General features: G+C 36.7%; 3 protein-coding genes and 1 long non-coding RNA gene across 6 annotated transcripts in view; 1 reads left to right on the plus strand and 3 right to left on the minus strand.

Moving 5' to 3' along the window:
• Positions 1–6: 6 nt before the first annotated feature.
• LOC125675679 (peptidyl-tRNA hydrolase 2, mitochondrial-like) lies at positions 7–2688 on the minus strand. Of its 2 annotated transcripts, XM_048913466.2 has the most exons (5): positions 2442–2686; positions 2100–2192; positions 619–740; positions 256–368; positions 7–128 (listed from the first exon to the last, which is right to left on the minus strand). In XM_048913466.2, exons 1-5 carry the CDS (start codon positions 2592–2594, stop codon positions 79–81), a joined length of 531 nt encoding a protein of 176 aa, XP_048769423.1. In that variant the 5' UTR covers positions 2595–2686; the 3' UTR covers positions 7–78. The 2 variants fall into 2 exon arrangements, with proteins under 2 accessions (XP_048769423.1, XP_056020625.1); XM_056164650.1 differs by having other exon boundaries at positions 7–368; positions 2442–2688.
• A 2028-nt stretch (positions 2689–4716) lies between these two features.
• On the plus strand, positions 4717–13473 carry LOC125675660 (transmembrane emp24 domain-containing protein 5-like). Its single transcript, XM_048913450.2, has 5 exons — positions 4717–5048; positions 8709–8988; positions 9376–9493; positions 10370–10515; positions 12419–13473. Exons 2-5 carry the CDS (start codon positions 8779–8781, stop codon positions 12650–12652), a joined length of 708 nt encoding a protein of 235 aa, XP_048769407.2. The 5' UTR covers positions 4717–5048; positions 8709–8778; the 3' UTR covers positions 12653–13473.
• A 391-nt stretch (positions 13474–13864) lies between these two features.
• LOC125675696 (uncharacterized) lies at positions 13865–18550 on the minus strand. Its single transcript, XM_056164676.1, has 5 exons — positions 18494–18550; positions 15268–15490; positions 15063–15167; positions 14790–14814; positions 13865–14655 (listed from the first exon to the last, which is right to left on the minus strand). The coding sequence occupies exons 2-5, from the start codon at positions 15479–15481 to the stop codon at positions 14631–14633; spliced, it is 369 nt and encodes a 122-aa protein (XP_056020651.1). The 5' UTR covers positions 15482–15490; positions 18494–18550; the 3' UTR covers positions 13865–14630.
• Positions 18551–22041: 3491 nt separating this feature from the next.
• The window catches only part of LOC125675992 (uncharacterized), a 7122-nt gene continuing 4712 nt past the window's right edge, over positions 22042–24451 (minus strand). For both annotated transcript variants that reach the window (XR_008802845.1, XR_008802844.1), the window contains one exon: positions 22042–24451. This exon is cut by the window's right edge and continues 216 nt beyond it. This is a non-coding gene — a long non-coding RNA (uncharacterized LOC125675992).

The following is a 24451-nucleotide window of genomic DNA, read 5'->3' on the forward strand; positions in this document are numbered from 1 at the left end:
AAGTTGTTTTCTTATTTGGATTTTTTTTATATCAACAAAAACATAATATATACAGTATAGTCCTAGCACTGATAAGTGTCAGCATAGTTTTAAATGTCCTGTCACTTCATTAACTAAATTCTCAGGACCTGCAAATATACAAATTTATATCATTTTCTTATGAATTGTTTAGATAAATATTAACTATGGAATAAGTCTGATCAGTTATAAATGGAAATATATATGTAATGAGCACAACTTTTAATGGGTTTTTACCTGGTCCCACACCAAGCACAGTTTTGGATCCTGGAGCTATTTGAGTGCGACCTGCATCTCGTATCAGACTTGCATTTAATCCCAAGGACCGGGCTTTCTTTGACAAATCAATACTGAAGAATTTAAAATTCAAGTTGAGTGAAATGATAAATACATTGCCCAAGAAGTTCAAAGATGTGTTTTGATTTTTATAACGATGTTTATGGTTTATTTGAAATTATTTCAAATTTGGACAATATGAAAGAAACAAATGAACAATGGTAAGAAGAAATACAAGTTCATTTATCAAAGATTGTAATATAAATGTTATGAGTAAATTATTTTGTTAAAACTAGTAGTCTAGAGTTCATTTAGACAACTCACAGCACTTGTTCTGAGTCTGCCTTGACCACTACCTTGGGCTGACCATTCATCTTCCATTTGTTGAACAGTTCAGGGTTATTTCTAGCCAAAAACTCGGAGGCATGGACAGCAGCATGACAGCACTATAATATAGAAATGCTTGATAACTTCTGAAGTGTATAGATTCTTTCATGCTAAAAAGTTCTATAGATATCCCACAAATGTTTGATTTTAGTTATTGTTAGTTCAGATCAAGTTTTGTTACTGAACAATGTAAATCGTGACTAAAATGAACCCCACTTTAAAAAATGACCGTGTAAAAAACACTTAGGTGCCTAACTGTGGAGGGCATTTTTTGAGTTCTGCAAGATGACAAAAAACAAACTAACAGTTACAGTCTGAAATCCACCAACCATTTGAACATATCTACTGGGCGTTATACATTCTCCAAATTACCAAATCACAGAGACAATATACCATCTGCTTAACCTAAGAAAGTAAGACCGGCAAAAGAAAACATCTTATTTTCAAAACAAGTAGACTTCAGACATCCCTGTTAGTTAAAAGATAACTCTCTCACTAGAGCTTACCATAATATCATTATGTCCAGAGTATTATCGAGAAAAAATGCACCAGGTAATGTTAGAGGCTTCCCTACTAGCTCTGGTTAGTAAGTTAGCCTTTATTTGATCGGAGACACTATGACCTTGATCTTTGACCTTAAGAAACAGTAGGAATACTCCGCTTGGTATAAAGTATATGTCATAATGTGTAACAAGTTTGACGATCCTAGCGCCAATGGTTCAGTCTGTGTTCTGCCTAGCGACAATCCTAGCCCCAATGGTTCAGTCTGTGTTCTGCCTAGCGACAATCCTAGCCCCAATGGTTCAGTCTGTGTTCTGCCTAGCGACAATCCTAGCCCCAATGGTCAGTCTGTGATCTGCCTACCAGTTTTCCTATTAAGCAATATGACCTTTGATTTGAAGAACAAAAGGCATCCCGTGCCTGGCATGAGGAGTATGTGTACCAAGTTTGATGGTCCTAGCCTCAATAGTTTGGTCTGTATTCTGCCATTATTATGCCTTAAGGTAATGACAAGGTTTACCTATTAAAGTTTTCCTAGCAACTGATACTACGACTTTGACCCTGGACCTTAAAAAACAATCAAGGCATCATGCTCTCACCAAGGTGATCAAATGTACCAAGTTGTAAGATCCTGGAGCTTACGGTTCATTTTGCATACAAGGTCTGGACAGACGGACGACGCCATACCATAATACGTCCCTGGGATCGTAGACAGGTGTATACAAAGGATATCATAATATATAATAACACAAAGGTTTTCAACATCACAGTGCTAGAGAGGAAGGTAAGAAGTGGGGATCATGATTAGAATAAAACAGTTGTAATGTAGGCATAACAGCAACCAACTCCAACCATAACCAGCATCAACCAATTTAAAAAAAAAACATCAATATTAGTACATGGTGTTAATGAATTACCTGTGCAGCCATCTTTCCTTTACCCATCTTGAGGTCTTGACGCATAACCAGTACCAGTTTGTACTCTCCATTGTCGGACAGCTTCGGGCCAGACTTAAATTGATAAGTAACAGTAAAATAAGCATGCCTGTCAATTCTACAATTCAATAATACTGACTATGTACAAATGTAACAATAACTTCTTTTGTATGGTCATTTTATTCGTTGCATGTTTTATACTTTGATATTTAAACATGAAATGGAACTTATCTACACTTATGTATGCAAATGAGCATTATTCTAGTCAACAGATGACATTTAAGACCAATTCAATTACAAAAACATTGAAGTTGTAAAATATACATCTGTGAGATCCACATCCGAGTTTTTCACTCCAGCAGCTCCAGAGGCCGAGTAAGGTATTCTTTTCAAAGATCGCCCTCTCATGAGCCACCCCAGAACAAAACCGAGGCCCACACCGATGGAAACTGCAACGCCCACTTCTTTACGGTCCATAATAATAACATATCCCAGGAAATCAGAGCATTGAGAGTGTTGATGAAATCCGCATTTCCTCGGTTGTTTTGACTTACACGTGGATACAAGGTAAGTCGTACGTCGAAATATAAACGTCCGACATGTTTTTGTCATATCGTACTATGATTGTATAATGCATTTTTTTAAACCATGAAAGAAGAGAGGCAACTACCTGAAAACAATGTATCCTCCTGTATTCAAATGCTTACTTTTTATAAGACGAGATCAAATTCAACCACTATCTGTTTTTAAATTTCACACAGATCTCAAATAATATGAGCAGTACAGACAGCAATATTGTGAGATTGTATGGACTATGATCAACCTCGTTGGACGCTGAGATCTATATATTCATATATAGTGGTCTATTGCACTCCCCCCCCCCCCCCCCCCCCCCCCCACACACACACACACACACAAACAGCTAATGAGGAACCTTTTGAAGAACTATAGGGTAAAAGTATTAACCGTGTGTGCCAAATATAAAATAATTTTACGAATGTTGCCAGGGACTTCAACCTCCCTAGATGGATCGAATCGGAAACCAAAGACACTCCAACAGAACACGTCCTACAACGGTAACCACTACAACTTTCAGGTATACTAAGTGACAACGGCTTAGTAGAGATAGTAGAGGAACCAATAAGAGGATTGATGTTTAATGTCGCACTCGAGAATATTTTACTTGACTGCAAAATTTAGGCCTATGCTCGGCGCTTACGGTCTTTGAGCAGGGAGGGATCTTTATCATGCCACCCTTGCTGTGACACGGGGCCTCGGGTTTTACGGTCTCATCCGAAGGACCGCCCCATTTAATCGCCTCTTACAACAAGCAAGAGGTACTGAGGACTTATTCTAAACAGGATTCCCGCGTTTATAAATGTAGGTAAAGTCAACAAGTGAATCCATGTATTACTTCCTCGCTAACAGAACACAAGCAGTCGCAGTGAACGGGGAAACATCTAGTCATGTCAGTGTGGGGTCTGAAGTACCACAGGGGTCGGTTCTTGGGCCCTGTCTCCTCCTCCTTTACATAAATGACTTACCGGAAGGACTCACTGCAACTGTAAGACTATTTGCGGACAACACTGTAGTACATTTTACAGTTACTTCAGATACAGATGCCGATACACTCCAATCAGACTTGGACAAACTTGGAAAGTGGGAGAAGATATGCAAGATGGGGTTTCACCCTGGTAAATGTAACGTACTCATCATCAGCAGACGGACTAACATCATACATCATCAATACACACTACATAGACACATACTGGAATCTGTGGAAAGTGCAAAGTAATTAGGCTGTGTTTATATAACATCTGACTTGAAGTGGAGCGGCCATATTAATACCATTTGTATAGGAAGGCTAACAAGACCCTGAGCTTTCTCCGTCGCAAATTCACATTAGTTCTCAACATCTGTCAAAGAAAACCCCTGCAATTCAATAGCAAGATCCCTGGTTGAATACGCGTCAACAGTTTGGGACCAGATCATCAAAAGCTCATTCGCCGACTTGACGTGTTGCAACAAAGAGCAGCCGGCTATGTCAGCTACATACCTTGGAACATATCTAGTAAGGATAGTTTATAGAAAATCTCAGCTGGATAGCATATAGAAAACTTTAGCTGGATATCATTAGAACATCTCAGTTGGATAGTATATAGGACATCTCAGCTGCATGGATATCAATAGAACATCTCAGCTGGATATCATTAGAACATCGTCGTAAACACACCAGACTTCTATGCTATGTAAAATCGAAAACAATGCAGTAGCTGCTGACAAGAGCGATAGACTTACACCACGACTGCGCAAGACCAGACTTTCTTACCATCTTGCCTTCCAGCGACCATCGTACAATAGTCCCTATCGCAAATCTCCATTCTTCCCGCGTACCATCAGGGAATGCGTTATCACTTACCACCAGGAATTAAGTTACTCAAAACACCCGAAATGTTTGGGAGCAGGTGTACCAACACAAATTTTGAAGACTTGCAGATTTTAAGTTTTTATTTTTAACTTTTGAGTATCCTCTCTCTCTCTCTCTCTCTCTCTCTCTCTCTCTCTCTGTGACAGAATATTCAATCAGTTGATTGTGGTCATTAGGTATTTACTGATACTTTAGGTATCGAAAAAATTATAGTAGTTCAATTCTTCTTCCGGTATGGAGTCAATTCATATTCCAGTGTAATGCTCAAGTGCGTGATGGAGGAACTCATAAGGTGTATTTGCAGTTAAAAAGATAAGACACGGGTGTCTAGTATCTGTGAAGTAAAACGGAGACGTCCTTGGTGTGTATGAAGTTCTGTCAATTGGTACCAGTGAAGCTGGCAGAGGGATGGAGTTGGTACCAGTGAAGCTGGCGGAGGGATGGAGTTGGTACCAGTGAAGCTGGCGGAGGGATGGAGTTGGACCACATCCTGATGATGGCTGGTATAAGAATGAATGTTTATATATCCTTTCCTATATATATTGTCAATCCTGTTGCTGATTTACCTGATGTTGTTGGCGGAGGATTCGAAATTCCAAAGTATGTAGAAATAAACTCTTGGGTTGCTTTGAAGATCTTTATCTAAACCTGCAACATACACACACATTTATACACAACATTTACCCTAGTTGTAATTCACCAAATACATTATCATAACTTTAGAGCATAATATCAGACGCGTTATAAATTAGCGCATAATTAATCAATATACAAACACAAGACGTTGTATTATATGTGCTTTATCCATTTCAGTCGAGTCTGTATATCACGTTTGTCTATATTCATAACGAGTATGTCCACTGCTTACATTAACAGTATATCAGTACTAAACCACTATGGAGCGCCAAATCAACATAAACTCAAATAATTGAAGATATCTTCAATTATTTGAAGATATCATCAATTCAATTATTGCTCTCTTTAATTGAATTAATGCGCGCATTAAGTCAATTATTGCTCTCATCAAATGAATTAATGCGCGCTTCAATTCAATTATTGTTCTCATCAATTGAATTAATGCGCGCATCAATTGAATTAATGAGAGCAATAATTGATTTAATGCGCACATTAATTCAATTATTGCTCTCTTCAATTCAATTGATGAGAGCATCAATTCCGTAGAAATATTGCTCGCAATACTTAAAGCTGTATTGTCCGAATTGCAATATTTTTTTTCCATCTCGTAAAAACGCTATTAAATCATCGCACGTATTTAGTTATGAGACTGTACGACATATCATAAATTATTTCACCTGTTTTAACCCAAATAATTTGATTTTAAATCGATGTTTACAAATAACCGCGTCACTCTGCCATTTCAAGTGACAGTCACGTGATCAGTTCAAACTTTCAGATCATCGGTGGTCTTATCAATCTAATTAGATTGTTGGTCTTATCTGTGTAAAGCTGTGTATTTTGTTATAACAGTACCGTACCATAAGTTTAATAGAAATAAAAATATCAAATACCTCTTAGTAATTCGTTGTTTTACGCTCTTTCAGCCTTAAAACTAGAGAGTTGCGTATGAGTTAATACATCATGTTGGGATTCCCCTGACGTGCGTGGGTCTATTTATAGACGTCTATTATGGGATGATTTATATATGTAGCCACTATATTTACTTTCTAAATAATATTCGCACTGTTTTCTTTTACATGCAGATGTTTTCAAGCATGTAATTAAGGGAAAGTTAATAACTTTATAAAGTAATTAATCTGCTTTAAAGTAATTATGTACAAAAACAATACATGAACATCGGGTCATACAGCTTTAATTTAGAGCTAGGTATAAATAATTTGATGATCTCTTTAAAGCGATCATTAATTCAATTGTAGATATGTTGAATTGAAGATATCTTTAATTATATAGTTGCTCTCTCTAAAAGAATTATTGCTCTCTTCAAATGAATTAAAGATATCATTAATTCAATTGAAGAGAGCAATAATTGAATTAATGTGCGCATTAAATCAATTGTTGCTCTCATCAAATGAATTAATGCGCGCATCAATTCAATTATTGTTCTCATCAATTCAATTGATGCGCGCATCAATTGAATTAATGAGAGCAATAATAGATTTGGTGCGCGCATTAATTCAATTATTGTTCTCTTCAATTCAATTGATGAGAGCATCAATTCCGTAGAAATATTGCTCGCAATAATTAATTTAGAGCTCGGTATAAATAATTTGATGATCTCTTTAAAGAGATCATTAATTCAATTGTAGATATGTTGAATTGAAGATATCTTTAATTATATAGTTGCTCTCTCTAAAAGAATTATTGCTCTCTTCAAATGAATTAAAGATATCATTAATTCAATTGAAGAGAGCAATAATTGAATTAATGCGCGCATTAAATCAATTGTTGCTCTCATCAAATGAATTAATGCGCGCATTAATTAAATTATTGCTCTCATCAATTGATTTAATGCGAGCATTATATCAATTATTGCTCTCTTCAATTGAATTGTAGCGCGCATCAATTTGATTGTTGATATCATTAATTCATTTGAAGAGATCATTAATTCAATTAAAGCGAGCATCAATTCAGCTGAAGAATTAATGATGTCATCAATTCAATTAATGCGCGCAATAATTCAGAATTGAAGATACCATTAATTATTTGAAGAAATCTTTAATTAAATTGTTGCGCGCATCAAATGAATTGATGATATCTTCAAACAATTGAAGATATCTTCAATTATTTGAGTTTATGTTAATTTGGCGCTCCATACATAATAAACATTACCATAAACAGGTGTTTCGGTGTTTTTATTGAAAATAATGGCAAATCCCGTGCAACGCTGAATAAGTGCGACACACACTCAACATGATGAGAATGGTTTCTATCAAATTGACAACATAGTCAAGAAATTGCATATGAGAGTTGCTGCGTAAGAGGGAAGCAGTCTGAAATCCAATACACATCGCGAGTGTTTTTGTTTTGATTGATATATTTGTAGAAGTATCAGACATTTTAGCACTTTTCTTCTTTTCACGTGAAACACGAAGAGATGTACTCCACGGGTGTTTTTCTCGGTTGTACGGGATATATTTACTCTCGCTAGAGAGGGATAATCGCGTTTTAGCGAGAATATCTCGCTATAGGGGAAGCGTTCCCAACCTACTAAATACATGTAGTTATTGGTCGGATTAGTGAAGACAGCTCAGCCTTTCTCAATCACATGACATACACACAGAATAAACTACGATAGCCAACGAAGAACACAATAATTAATACCTGATCACATATCCCCTAAATTACGGGGTCAGACCAAAGGGTGGTAGAAAATATGGTCAAAATGCAAAAAAAAAGTCATTGGTACTACGTAGGCACGTCGAATCGTTTTCATGAGGCCGGGCAGCCGGAGAAGTTGACTTCACAGCTGTCTAAAATGTGTCATTAAATAAATTTATTTTAATCAATTCAAGCAGATGAAGTATATAGTGTCCCCATTTTCTCTAGATTCCTACTTCCTCCCCATCTATATCCTGTACATAGAACGTATCCTCTTGGGCTACGTAGTGCTAGATAAATGCTAAAATTGTGTAGGGACAACAAACGTTAATTCATACAGTGTGTTTAAAAGACCTAGATATCTTGCCTGGCAGCTACGCTAGGTGTTGTGTACCTAGATATCTAGCCTGGTAACTACGCTAAGTGTTGCATACCTAGATATCTAGCCTGGCATCTACGCTAGGTGTTGCGTACCTAGATACACTGTATCTAGCCTGGCAACTGCGCTAGGTGTTGCATACCTAGATATCTAGCCTGGCAGCTACGCTAGGTGTTGCGTACCTAGATATCTAGCCTGGCAGCTACGCTAGGTGTTACGATCTTGAACGCAGCCCAGTTTCTAAATCTAAAATGACACCTAGTGCTTGAGGCGTTTCTTGATTTAAACAACGCCTCTGAAGACCACAACTCAGCAGCATTTGTTTGAGATGGGGGTGTTTGTATTTTATTAATAAATGCATTGTAACTTATAAAATAACTTGTTCTTGTGAAGTCTTCAATACTTTATGTATAAACTCGTGACTAGAGGACAGTCCAATGTTATAATTTATGTGAATTTATTGATAAACTAAGATTTTACAAAATAGCTATAGCTGATATGTGTGAGAACGAACAGTTGGACACTCACATGGCTGTCGCTAATTTTACCTGTACAGTATGGCGACCTATCTGTCTTTGAAACTACTGTTTGTAATATGGATTTTGGATGAAATGGTATGTGTTGTGTGGAGTAGCAGGGATGGTGACTTTGATTATGATGAACTTCCCGGAACACAACACGAATTCAAGATAGAAGTGTCAGCTGGAAAGGAGGAATGCTTCGCTCAAAAAGTGGCATCAGGAGCTATGTTTCATGTGCAATACGAGGTATGTCAATCGGTGCATGTGTACCTGTAGTGTTTACTATAATGAGGACACAGTCAGAAATAAATACACACTGAGCTCAACATTTTATCCAAACAGGTATACCATACTCAAAATATAATGAGGCTAAGACTGAATTTGGGATTGATCTTGTTGACACACCAATGAGATACATTTTAGCATGATAATAATTAGAATTTTCACAACAAATTAAGTTAATGTTAAACTTTCACTCTCTATTGTAGTATTTCGCATGTATGAGTAATCATATAGAATTGAATTTAAGCGCACAATTTTTGTATAAAAATATTTTTAGTAAACAGTGTAAATAATACCACCCAATTTAATTCTTTTATCGTAATACTCATTGTATTTCTTGGGATATTCTAGGTTTTAAGAGGCGGAGATAGAATTATCGATATGATAATGCTTGATCCGAGTCCCAAGGTCGTCCATCATGTGCCTTCCAAATCAGACGGATTTATGACCCACAAAGCCAAAACGGAGGGTAAGTGCACTGGAGAGAGATTACTTTTGAGATGTTTGATCTTTAAGTGAAGACTTACGGAGAGAGATTACCTTTGAGATGTTTGATCTTTAAGTGAAGACTTACGGAGAGAGATTACCTTTGAGATGTTTGATCTTTAAGTGAAGACGTACGGAGAGAGATTACCTTTGAGATTTTTTACCTTTAAGTGAAGACTTACGGAGAAAGATGACCTTTGAGATTTTTTACCTTTAAGTGAAGACTTACGGAGAAAGATGACCTTTGAGATGTTTGACCTTTAAATGAAGACTTACGGAGAGAGATGACCTTTGAGATGTTTCATCTTTAAGTGAAGTCTTACGGAGAGAGATGACTTGTGAGATGTTTGACCTTTAAGTGAAGACTTACGGAGAGAGATTACCTTTGAGATGTTTGATCTTTAAATGAAAACTTACGGAGAGAGATTACCTTTGAGATGTTTGATCTTTAAGTGAAGAGTTACGGAGAGAGATGACCTTTGAGATGTTTGATCTTTAAGTGAAGAGTTACGGAGAGAGATTACCTTTGAGATGTTTGATCTTTAAGTGAAGAGTTACGGAGAGAGATGACCTTTGAGATGTTTGATCTTTAAGTGAAGAGTTACGGAGAGAGATGACCTTTGAGATGTTTGATCTTTAAGTGAAGAGTTACGGAGAGAGATGACCTTTGAGGTGTTTGATCTTTAAGTGAAGACTTGCGGAGAGAGGTTACCTTGGAGATGTTTGATGTTAAAATTACATGTACGAAGACAGACAGCACTGTCTTCTACATTATTATAACGAAACATAAACCGATCATGAAATTGTAGTTTTCCACTCTAAATTAAGTCATTGAATTTGTCTGAAATTCTCCCCACAGGATACTACCAGTTCTGTATAGACAACACAGCCTACAGGTTCTCCACAAAGCTAGTGTATGTCTACATTGTGACGTATATAATGGAAGAGTGGGCCCAGTATATGGAGGAAATCCAGAGCGTCAGTCTCACCGTACAGAACTTCTCAGTAAGTAGATAAGACTGTTCTCACCGTACAGAACTTCTCAGTAAGTAGATAAGACTGTTCTCACCGTACAGAACTTCTCAGTAAGTAGATAAGACTGTTCTCACCGTACAGAACTTCTCAGTAAGTAGATAGGACTGTTCTCACCGTACAGAACTTCTCAGTAAGTAAATAAGACTGTTCTCACCGTACAGAACTTCTCAGTAAGTAGATAAGACTGTTCTCACCGTACAGAACTTCTCAGTAAGTAGATAGGACTGTTCTCACCGTACAGAACTTCTCAGTAAGTAGATAAGACTGTTCTCACCGTACAGAACTTCTCAGTAAGTAGATAGGACTGTTCTCACCGTACAGAACTTCTCAGTAAGTATATAGGACTGTGCTCACCGTACAGAACTTCTCAGTAAGTAGATAAGACTGTTCTCACCGTACAGAACTTCTCAGTAAGTAGATAAGACTGTTCTCACCGTACAGAACTTCTCAGTAAGTAGATAGGACTGTTCTCACCGTACAGAACTTCTCAGTAAGTAGATAGGACTGTTCTCACCGTACAGAACTTCTCAGTAAGTAGATAAGACTGTTATCACCGTACAGAACTTCTCAGTAAGTAGATAAGACTGTTCTCACCGTACAGAACTTCTCAGTAAGTAGATAAGACTGTTCTCACCGTACAGAACTTCTCAGTAAGTAGATAGGACTGTTCTCACCGTACAGAACTTCTCAGTAAGTACATGTAGAGAGGACTGTTCTCACTGTACAGAACTTCTCAGTAAGTAGATAAGACTGTTCTCACCGTACAGAACTTCTCAGTAAGTACATGTAGAGAGGACTGTTCTCACCGTACAGAACTTCTCAGTAAGTAGATAAGACTGTTCTCATCGTACAGAACTTCTCAGTAAGTAGATAAGACTGTTCTCACCGTACAGAACTTCTCAGTAAGTAGATAAGACTGTTCTCACCGTACAGAACTTCTCAGTAAGTAGATAGGACTGTTCTCACCGTACAGAACTTCTCAGTAAGTACATGTAGAGAGGACTGTTCTCACTGTACAGAACTTCCCAGTAAGTAGATAAGACTGTTCTCACCGTACAGAACTTCTCAGTAAGTACATGTAGAGAGGACTGTTCTCACTGTACAGAACTTCCCAGTAAGTACATCGAACTGTTCTCATCTTACAGAACTTCTCAGTAAGTAGGCTGGACTGTTTTCACCGTACAGAACTTCTCAATCAGTAGATAGAACTGTTCTCACCGTACAGAATTTCTCAGTAAGTAGTTAGAACTGTTCTCACTGTACATAACTTCTCAGTAAGTAGATAGAACTGTTCTCGCCGTACAAAACTTCTTATTAAGTAGATAGGACTATTCTTACCAAACAGAACTTCTCAATAAGTAGGCTAAACTGTTTTCACCGTACAGAACTTCTCAGTAAGTAGATTGAACTGTTCTCATCGTACAGAACTTCTCAGTAAGTAGTTAGAACTGTTCTCACCGTACAGAACTTCTCATTACGTAGATAGAACGGTTCTCACCGTACAGAACTTCTCATTAAGTAGATAGAACTTGTCTCACCGTACAGAACTTCTCAGTAAGTAGGTAAGACTGTTCTCATCGTACAGAACTTCTCAGTAAATACGTAGGTCTGTTCTCACGAGAGACATATACACCATATTAATGTCTCTGGTTCTCATTGTACAGATTGTATCTGGTAAGTATGTACATCTGTAAGTGTAAAATAAAATACGTTGACTTGTCAGCAGACTTTGTTTTAGAATTGATTGTAATAAAAATTAAAAACAGTTGTGCTTTCTTGGGCACTAATGAATTATAGTATTGCAATATATTCTTCTCGAAGCTACATGAATGAAGACATGAAAGTTATTCCTTGCTGATTGTATTTCATTCAGAGATCGCTGACTGGTGTACAGACCTCTATAGATACAGTCAGATTCTACCAATCAGAGAGTCGTATGCACGTGATACGAGATTGGTATCTAGCAATCGGCAACAACAGCCACATTATGTATTGGTCCGTCTTCCAGATCAGCGTCATCATCATTACGTCATTATTCCAGGTCGTCTGCCTTCGACGATTGTTCCGCACAACAGCAATGACTCCTTCCTCCAAACCAAGAGCGTAACAACCAAGTGGCAATCAGAAAGATACTTTATTTAGATATACTATAACATCAGTATAAGATAAATACTTAGTACTTGTATAAAGTATGTGACAAGTCCCTGGGACAGCAATATACTTGCGTAACTCATGTTTTTGCGCAGTTTGACAGATACTATTTGCTTAAGGGGATATACTGCATCGTCATAATGGCTGACTTCTTTTTAAAGCAAATGAAAATATAAATATCAGTAATATTTGTATATTCCTTAAATTGGGTAGTTCAGTCGGTTAATGTGTCGACTGCTGATCTGTAGATCGCGGGTTCGAGTCCAGCAAGTTATCATTATTCCTTTACTTTCTACTAAAACTGCATTTTTTGACTAAATAAAGTAATTTTGAAAGTATTGAATTAATTTTTTTTTATTGTACTACAGATCCTCCACTTTTCATCCATATCAAATTCCTTTGGTGTGTTATTCATCCTTAAAATGACGTGAGCAACGATGGTTAACTCTTTAATTACATTGCTTATACCGGTATTCAAATCAAAGTAATCTCATCAGCTCTTCTGTTTTTAAGGAAACAATAGAAATGAAGTATATCAGATAATTTCAATTAAATTTAAAAAAAAAAAAAGGACTGTGTATTGTTTGGACTTAATTCAAACCCCTAAAATTACTTTAAATTTAAAGTCTTGCTGGTATTTTTTTCCCTGTAAACATAGAGCGTTTTGAAGAACATCCTTTATGTTGGTACTGTATGATGGAGCAATATTAATGATAGAAAAATAAATCACATTCTCTTGATCTTTCGATGTTTTTGAAATAAAGACTTAGAAACCAAGAATTGTGTTTTCATTTGTGACGTCAAATTACAAGATTTTGCCCGAAACTTCACGGTTATATCATTTAATTAAGGATACTGAAAATTACACATTTCGGATTCCGAATTTTTCACGTGAATTTAGGCCAAATTGAGATATAATGTACATGTATATACACAGTGATGTATTCGGGATCACGGGGTTGCAGTCATTTCCGTTAACCATTCATCATTTTGTCATAGGCGTAGCTTGGGTTCGAATATTACCGAGGCAGGGGGTCTGGGAAGCTATCGACATTTTAACAACGTAAAGGGTGTTGTTTTTTCTACCGAGGCAGCTGCCTCGGTTGCCTCAATGGAAGCTACGCCACTGTTTGTATTTACACTCACCCAGTGAATTCAAAAAATACAATATGATACAATTCTTTATTGCAGAAGACATGCATATTATAGCACATTCTGGAACATACTGTACATTATTTTCAATATAGTTAGAAATGGACGGTCAGCTCAAGTTAGCAACATTCGAAATAACATTTAGTACAGAGATGTATACTGAATATCATTACACATGCACAATGTATATACCACACATATTCGGAGAATGGCAATACATGTTTAATGTTTATATGCATAGACATGTATTGAAAATAGAATCATTTTTTTAGCACAAGGGCTTTGAATATAAACTCAAAGGAAAGCGTTAGTCCGCATAAAACGTTCATGATATAGCACCCATTTCTCCCCATTATGAAGTTCGTGAATTGTTAGTACAAACATTACAGCATTACACCTTGTCAGCATATTTCATACGCTTAGCGTTGCGCAGTACTTTTGCTATATAAAGAGTGCTCCAAAAACTAGATCACTATAGTGTAGGCCGCTATACTTATAAACACAGTCAGTCCAAAATTCAACAAAATTGCAAATAGATAAGACAATAATTGTTTTGTTTAAAGACTTAAATCCAATAGGACACACACAAATGTTTCCGAATATATATATATATATATATATATATATATATATATATATATATATATATATATATATATAAGTATATGAATATATATATTATTTTTGATTAAGCGAAAATAATATGGGGATGACCAAGTATTCAGTATTCTCAAATCTTCTACATACTAGTAGTCATGTCTCTGTAAATGTGGATCATGTCGTCACAGCTCATCCCGTTTGCTACAGCTAAAATGAAAAAAATATCTATATTTAAGAAAGGTCGACCGATTTATCATCTGCATTGATTAATTCTTATGTCTCCTGTTCTTTTAAAAAAATAAAAATGTTAAGTATTCATTTTTTTTTTTACTAAAACTCACTTGATTTCTTGAAAACACCCATCAACTATGAAGAATAAAAATAGAATCACGTTACAATGGTGTTAGTGAAACTTTTAAAATTTAAAGTCGTTTATTGTTTTTAAAGTCTAATACCGTGCATCGAATGATGAAAATTTTTCATTGAATGACATATAAATCAAAATTGTGCAAAATGAGAATATGCCTTAGAATAAAGAGCCTCCGAATATTTCATTACCCGATATGCTGCATAACCCAGGTTACAATAACTTCGGTAAATACTAAAGAACTTACATTTGACGACAGCTTGGGATGAAAAATTTACATCAGGACATTTCTCTCCAGTACATTCTCGCGTTTCCATTTTATTTTCCCTGGCATTGTAGACTGGACATCGTCCTGTGAATACATAAAGAAAGTGAAATGCCGTCAAATTCCATGTGTGTGTGTGTGTGTGTGTGTGTGTGTGTGTGTGTGTGTTGCCTATTTTACTACCTACCTTTTGATATAGTGACCGCCTTTAAACATACTCGTACATGTCTGCACTGGTCGTCCAGCACACAGTGAGGAACCTGGTTTTCTTCGCATGTGTCCCAGATATTGTCATCGTACAACTCCGAGAGCGTCAGTTTCTGACATTTCTTGCCCGGGGGGAGAAATTTGGATCCAGAGCAGGCAACTCCAAAGAGTATGAAAAGTATCAATGTTTTCATGTCTGGTGTCTGATAGAGAATATATTGAAGTATATATATATATATATATTGACTTTTATTATTGGATATATATATATATATATGAGCAGGGAGGGATCTCTATCGTGCTACACCTGCTGTGACACGGGACCTCGGTTTTTGCGGTCTCATCCGAAGGACAAGTAGTCGCCTCCTACGACAAGCGAAGGTGTACTGAGGACCTATCCTAACCCGGATCGGATCCCCATGGGACCTAGTCAACAACTGAATATTGATCGGCTCCCGTATTCCTCTGTATCGTGCGCATATCTAGTACTAGAACTATGCCTATAGTCATCTTATCTTTTCCGCATGAGACGTAATCCTTACATTGTGCTGATCATATTGTATCAAGATGTTGATTGAAACCTCGATAAATTTCATTTCTTTTTTACAATGTTATTTAGACACACAGCCAAGGAATACACTTATAAAAACCATGTTAGACCATTGTTCCACATTCCATCTTAAATCACCTATACAGAAACTTCAATGTACAGTGTACACTTAGCCCAACACTTGAAGTTATATCTTCGGTTTGTACTTTAATAAATCAATCAATAGAATTAAGAATTAAAAGTTACGCGTCAGTATAATATATGTACGGAAGCCGATAGGTGCCAGGGTATAGAATTAATATTTATTTAACTGGCGGCCGCCACTTAATTTAACTGGCGGCCGCCATATAAATTAACTGACGGCCGCCAGTTATTTTATCTGGCGGCCGCCACTTAATTTATATATGGCGACTGCCAATTGCAAAAGCAACGTAATTCGTATCGCTGAGTGATTATTTTGGAAATCTTTAGAATAGTACGCAAACACGCAGCATCGTTTTTCAATGTGTATAGGGACAGTCGGAGGAGAAATTGCCTTCTACAATTGTTGACAAGCAGAAAAGGAACCTAAAATGCCTCTTTTGTCCAAACTTTGTACTCCTAAATTGGAGGAAGGGGGCTCCGTTCATCCTTCAATTGATCAGTTCATTCATTATTACATTTTACCATTCATTACTATACCACCAAAAGGGTGGGGTGGGGGCCAATCCACCAATTAATCTTATTTCACATGTGAAAATAATTTAGTTTGCATGTGAAAATAACAGAAATTGAACGTTGTCAAAAAAAATGGAGGGTCAGCCCCGTGGTTCTACGTATTGAACAGTACAATCGAAAAACAATAATTTAATGCTCTTTTAAATTGTATATATATCACATAAATATTACTAAGCATTGGGGAGGGATTGCACACCTTTCATTTTGAGAGAGAGATAGAGAAAGAGAGAGGAGTTGAATAACTGGCGACAGCCATATAAATGATTTAAATTGAGTGGCGGCCGCCATATATATTAAGTGGCGGCCGCCAGTTAATTTATCTGGTGGCCGCCAGTTAATTTATATGGTGGACGCCAGTTAATTTATATGGCGGTCGCCAGATAAATTAAGTGGAGACCGCCAGATAATAAGTGGCGATCGCCAGTTAAATTAAGTGGCGGCCGCCACATAAATTAAGTGGCGGCCACCAGTTAAATAAATATTAATTCTATACCATGGCACCTATCGGCTTCCGTATATATGAGTAAATTGCTTGCATCTATTACATATTATATGTGGGTTTATAAGTGTGTAAGCATGTATATGTGAGTGTGAATATGTTCAGTGTTCCTAATCTGTTCTCTTTGTTTGCTTGACCCTATGGACGTATTCTGTTTATATCAGATAAATACAAAGTGCACATTTACGGACATAATTTTGTATCCAGATTGTAACAGATACCTGTATATATTTTGACTGGGAAAGTTGCATACAATACACGAAGATTGTCTAGAGATAACTTTGAGTTCTTGAGTTAGATAATTCGTTCCGCTGGTCCGGTAGTAGATTCTGTAGTAAGAAGTGTTTCTCTGATTCGATTTCGTTCAAATTACAAAATCCTGCCAAATATATCACCTTTGTAACACCCAGAGAGGCATATTTGTAACGCCATAAACCATACAGATTTAGTACGTCCGGAGTCTTGGAACCTCTTGCAAATCGTTTAGCCACGTAGTGCAGCTTTCTACAGGAGGTTTCTCTGGTATTTCCAAATTACATGTTCTGAGGTTCGCATAATTTTGTGCCAAGCTTCCAGCTTGTATTGTCCATCTATTCCTAATTCCACAGAAAATATTTTCTTCGTATTCAATGTAAAAGTTAAAATGACAAGTTAATTTTCCATTAAAGTATACTAATCTCCCTGGTATGGTGGCATATTTCTACATCCCGTGGGGATCCGGGTTAGAATAGGTCCTCAGTACCCCTTATTTGTCGTAAGAGGCAACTAAATGGGGCGGTCCTTCGGATGAGACCGTAAAAACCGAGGACCCGTTGCACAACAGATGTGGCACGATAAAGTCCCTCTTTGTTCAATGGCCATAAGCGACGAGCATAGGCCTAAATTTTGCAGCCCTTCACTGACAGTGGTGACGTCTCCATATGAGTGAAAGTTACTAACCGTCGTGCACCTACAATATTATGGATTTCGTATGTATTTAAAGACAAGGTCCATAGTAATCTTGATTGTTTACTCAAAACTATGTCTTGAATTCAATAGAGTCGTTTTAGGGATCGATATTTAAATGTTTTGTATATAGATATATCTTAAGTAAGATATGTATGCACACTGTGTACATTTTGTAATTCTCTTTCCGCCAAATTTATTGCATGAAGAAGCATGCATATGATATATTTCTAATTCTCGTATTTTATAAACATTTTAGGAATGACATACATGTATAGCTGTCTAATTACTCTCTAAGAGATATCTAATCCGTGAAAAAATATTATACTTTAAATCGTGTGTTTATGTTAAAGATATTCAAAAATAGTATGACAAATGAAAGTCGCTAATTTACATTTTTAAACAGAATTCATAATTATTGTACAATCTAATATTTCAGAGAGGTATACATGTATATCTATCTATTCATCATATTTCCCAAAGACACAAACTTACGTGCACCTTCACTGCGTTCCAGACGTAGGCTTTCGTACAGTGGTAGGTACGAGTTATCCCTCGTGCCAATTTATAATTCACAATGATTCGTACGAATAATCGTCGTGTGTCAATTCTTTTATACTTATTTCTTGATAGACCAATATTAGGTAAAATAGGTCCTGTTGGAGCTCCATTGTGGTTGGCAAACACATGTATATTTATTATCAATTACGTAGGAAACATGAATACTTTCAATCATATTCAAATCAATCGGTTCTAAAAATGAGAAGCACAACACTGTTGAGACACTACAGCTCATTTTGCGCAAAAATCATGAAATGACAATTTTCCTAGCGCTTTCTCAATTTTTGTTGCATTGTTGAAAGTATGAACTTTGCGAAAATAACACTTATCTAAAGTTAAAAATTATCGTTTTAACGTAAAAATTAATACTTTTTGATGGCCTATACAAAAAATATCGAGTCTCCTCCTTTCAGTCTTCAGACGCATGCGCATAGACAGTAAACAGTGCAGCATGTCGTCCAGTGAGAGAAAGTGTAGTTGATAGATCTAGAATTTTGACAGATTCTGTGAGAAAAAAGGTAAAAATAGAATGAGCTAAAACTCATACGTGAAATAAAATTTACCATGGTATCAGTTTGACCGTTGGAAAACAAAGAGTTCGGAGAAACCCATGTAACTCAGTGGCGGATCTAGGATTTCCGAAGGGGTTGTGAAAGTCAAAGATTAGGCACAGTAATCGGCCATTCTGGTGCAAAATTTGGATTTTCATTCAAAATCTGTGGCGTAAAAAGGGAGGGTGGATCCTGCCCCCCCCCCCCCCCTAAATCTGCCATTGAGACTAGCTGCGAAGACACTACTTTTAAAAGTAAGTGCTATTTTTATCTGAACACGACACGTGTTAGTTGTAAAAACATCGGTCAATGGGAACATGGAAGGGTTTCTGTTGAAATAATGATTGATATAATTACTTATTTTAAGGAGCAGGGAATACTCTTATATTTGAAAGGTGAGTGTGGACCTCCTTGAAGGGGAATTTAAATAATTTCCTACACAACACCTTTGCTGTCATTCAAAACCACGTGATGTAAATAAGCATTCAAAAGTCCGAGTCAGAATGAAGAAACCTTTGAATTCCGAACGATCTTCAAAGCGCAGTTGAGAGTAAATTGATGCATCCCAATTGTTCAAAATTGTCAGTATCGATATGAATTTTATCATTTTATCAATACATGTTTTAAAAAACACTTTATTAAAATGTGGAAAATGAGCTGTAGTGTCTCTTTAAAACTCAGATTTTCGACACAACCCGCGTCTAAATCAAGAGACATATATTACATAAGCAAGTATCAAAAAACCCTGACAAATATTAATAATCTACATTGTTAACAAGAATGATACACTGTTGCAGTGAATTTAGAAAAATGGTAATTCTATGCATAAACATATAATTTTTTTAAATGCATATTAGGTACCGTGTGTTATAATGGGTGTATTAGCATCACAACCTCCCCAAAGTATTAGACTGATATTTCTAAATCATTGATGTACAAATTTCGGGCAGAATATTTTAAAATCTTGATACACCATTAGAACGTCGTAGTATTCATAATTTCACGGAATGTTGTGACAGCACATTGATATGAAATACGCTTAATTACAATTAACAATGTGTACACTTTAAATCAACTTGAAATGTTATTTTCCATAGAGGATATCAAGACTTTTACATATTTGTTGTTTGAAAACTGATACCAACTTATAAGGCAACCTCCCTGTAACAGGTACCAGATTATAAAGCACTCTCCCTCTTAACAGGTACCAGATTATAAAGCACTCTCCCTCTAACAGGTACCAACTTATAAGGCGACCTCCCTGTAACAGGTACCAACTTATAAAGCACTCTCCCTCTAACAGGTACCAGATTATAAAGCACTCTCCCTCTAACAGGTACCAAATAATAAAGCACTCTCCCTCTAACAGGTACCAACTAATAAACACTCTCCCTCTAACAGGTACCAGATTATAAAGCACTCTCCCTGTAACAGGTACCAACTAATAAAGCACTCTCCCTCTAACAGGTACCAACTAATAAAGCACTCTCCCTCTAACAGGTACCAACTTATAAGGCAACCTCCCTGTAACAGGTACTAACTTATAAAGCACTCTCCCTCTAACAGGTACCAGATTATAAAGCACTCTCCCTCTAACAGGTACCAACTAATAAAGCACTCTCCCTCTAACAGGTACCAACTTATAAGGCAACATCCCTGTAACAGGTACTAACTTATGAAGCTCTCTCCCTCTAACAGGTACCAACTTATAAGGCAACCTCCCTCTAACAGGTACCAACTAATAAAGCACTCTCCCTCTAACAGGTACCAGATTATAAAGCAACCTCCCTCTAACAGGTACCAACTTATAAGGCAACCTCCCTGTAACAGGTACCAGATTATAAAGCACTCTCCCTCTAACAGGTACCAGATTATAAAGCACTCTCCCTCTAACAGGTACCAACTAATAAAGCACTCTCCCTCTAACAGGTACCAACTTATAAGGCAACCTCCCTCTAACAGGTACCAGATTATAAAGCACTCTCCCTCCAACAGGTACCAACTAATAAAGCACTCTCCCTCTAACAGGTACCAACTTATAAGGCACTCTCCCTCTAACAGGTACCAACTAATAAAGCACTCTCCCTCTAACAGGTACCAGATTATAAAGCACTCTCCCTCTAACAGGTACCAACTAATAAAGCACTCTCCCTCTAACAGGTACCAGATTATAAAGCACTCTCCCTCTAACAGGTACCAACTAATAAAGCACTCTCCCTCTAACAGGTACCAACTTATAAAGCACTCTCCCTCTAACAGGTACCAGATTATAAAGCACTCTCCCTCTAACAGGTACCAACTAATAAAGCACTCTCCCTCTAACAGGTACCAACTTATAAGGCAACCTCCCTGTAACAGGTACCAACTAATAAAGCACTCTCCCTCTAACAGGTACCAGATTATAAATGGAGGATATTTTATAATCTGGTACATGTTGGAGGAAGTGTGCTTTGTAAGTTGGTACCTGTTAGAGGGAGGGTACTTTATAGAATCTGGTACCTGTTAGAGGGAGGGTGCTTTATAAGTTGGTACCTGTTAGAGGTAGTGTACTTTATAATCTGGTACCTGTTAGAGGGAGAGTGCCTTATAAATTGGTACCTGTTAGAGGGAGGGTGCTTTATAATCTGGTATCTGTTAGAGGGAAGATGCTTTATGATTTGATGATAAAGCATTTTATCTCAAAGAGGTACCAAGTTATACAGCACCCTAACTCTAACAGGAAGCAGTGTATGCTAGGACTAAAATAATTATAGCTTCTCCCAAAGTAGAACTTCTATTGTGCTTATCAAAAACAATCGTTTGGGATCAGCTGGACTTGTTACACTACTGAAATCATGGAACACACTGTTTCCATGTTGTACCTGTTTGGTTGTGAATCCCAGATGATGTTCAACAACTTGTTCAACACCTTGTTTGAAATGAAAAGACTTGTAAAGTTTACAAATTTATTATAGCACAAGTCAATATTGTTTTAGAGTAGCTGATAACAAGTAATAAGTTTTCCAATAAAAATAAATGAGTACAAGCAGAAAAGGTTACATAGGGTGTTTTTCTGATGCCATTTCTAGAATAAAGTGCACCGCCACGGCACATGATACGCCCGTCACATATTGTTAACAGTATAGATTGTACCCATTAAAACATTTTTATTTATATCACCTTAATTAAATGTCACAGTGACATTAAAGTAGGATACGACACACCTTCTACCTAAGATGCATTAGTTGACCAATTTTGGTGATTCTAGGTCTAATAGTTTTAAAGTTATGAGCCGGACAAGTTTTTGCCATATATGGCCATATCTTCTTAATGAAAAGTCACAGTGACCTGGTTTTAATGTGCGACACACCTTCTACCCAAGATGTATCTACAGACAAAGTTTGATGATTCTAGGCCTTGTAGTATTTAAGTTACGGGTCGGACACGAAAAAGCTAACAGACGGACGGACATGAACGCCATACCATAATACGTCCCGTCTTAAGACGGGCGTATAAAAAGACTTTAAATAGTATCAGCCATCATCAGGCTGTCACATACTTTCTTTCCATGAATAAAAGCTCCTAAACTTAAAAGTGACAGGAGGCCGGTAGATAGACAACTAGAGCTCTGCGGAAAATATTTCCCCAAAATTGATCATGATCAACAATCTGTAAATATTCTAAAACACCAAAGAAGTTATTTACAAAGACCCTAGCTTCAAAACTGTGAGAGGAGTTAAAAGGTCAAACCGTCATTTATTTAATACATGTACATGTATATTTCCTCAAAAACTGACTCGGTTAAACCTGTAATTTTCAAAACAAAAAAAAAATAAACAAAAATCAAAATCATAGCCACATACACATTTTCCATACCCATACAAATACTCTGCAGAATAAGGTTCTCAGTTGAATATTGGGAGAAATTTGACAAATCATGTACTTTCTATGTAATGTTTCCTCAAAATACTCAGTTCAAGAATCTGTAATTTTCTCAAACAAGGTTTTCCTATTAAGTGAACCTACAACCTTGACCTTAAAAAACAATAAGCATCTTCCTTTTATGGTGATCAAATGTACCAAGTTGTAAGATTCTGGAGCTTACGGTTCAGTCTGTATCCCATCTTACAAGGTCCGGACAGACAACACCATACCATAATATGTCCAGTCTCTGATGGGCAAGTACCATAATAAGAAAATCTAAAGTTATGACCCTAACAAGCTTTCACAAACTATAAAACATGAGGTGTTTGTAAAACATATAAGCCCCCATGGTGCAAAATTGAAAAGGGTTATACACATGCATAATTTGATTGATAGTAGTATCATCAATTCGAAATATTGAGCAAACAATATCTTCCTATGTCAGGAGTGGATTGACCAAGTGACCTAAAAATCAATAGGGGTCATCTACTCCTTATGCTGTACCAGGTTTGGTGTCAATCAAGCAAATAATTCTTAAAACATAAGAGACAACTTATATTACTATGTCCAGTTTACCCCTTGACTTTTGACCATATGACCTCAAATCTACTCCTTGAGATGTACCAGTGTACCAAGTTTGATGTCTGTCAAGCAAAGGGTTCTCAAGATATTGAGCAGGCAGTGTCTTCCTATGTCCAGAGTAGATTGACCCTTGACATTTCGACCTGAAAAACAATTGGGGTCCTCTTCTTTTCATAACCAACCCACATATGAAATATATTACGATCAAGTGAATGGTTCTTAAGATATTAAGCGGACAACATGTGGTCTACCGACCGACCAACAGGTGCAAACCAATATGCCCCTCTTCTTTGAATGGGGGCATAAATATAGTGTTATAACACTAAAAGGCTTCCATACATCTAAAAGTAACATAGGACAAGGCTAACTATAGAAACATTGAGATAGTCTAAACACTTAAACTCTGAAAAAGTAATATCTGATACTACCCTGAACCAAGTAAATTGACTCTGCTAAGGTATTTACATATTATAATGTAAAATCTAAATAGTTCCCTAACTCAATGTTATGTTCATTTCCTACTCTATGTAAAAGATAAGAGGCGAACACGAAATTCATGTGAAAAGTACAAACCTTAGAGTTCTTTAACCTAGCAGAGTGAGTAAATCTGAGTCACCTCCTTATATAGGGCTGACAAAATCATGGGATACTAAATATAAATGCTCAATCTGATAACCCAGGATTAAGCCTCTTGGCCAATGGAATTGCAGAAAACAAATTATGTTCAGGAAGACTGGCATAATGGCAGGTATAATGAATTACATAGCACAGTGAAAGGTAAACATGTGAAACATTAAGATATTTCCTTTATAAAATCTTAAATGTAAAGTTTGAAAAGGTTGCATGTATAGTACAA

Source organism: Ostrea edulis, chromosome 1 (assembly GCF_947568905.1).
Source record: "Ostrea edulis chromosome 1, xbOstEdul1.1, whole genome shotgun sequence".
Lineage (NCBI taxonomy): Eukaryota > Metazoa > Mollusca > Bivalvia > Ostreida > Ostreidae > Ostrea > Ostrea edulis.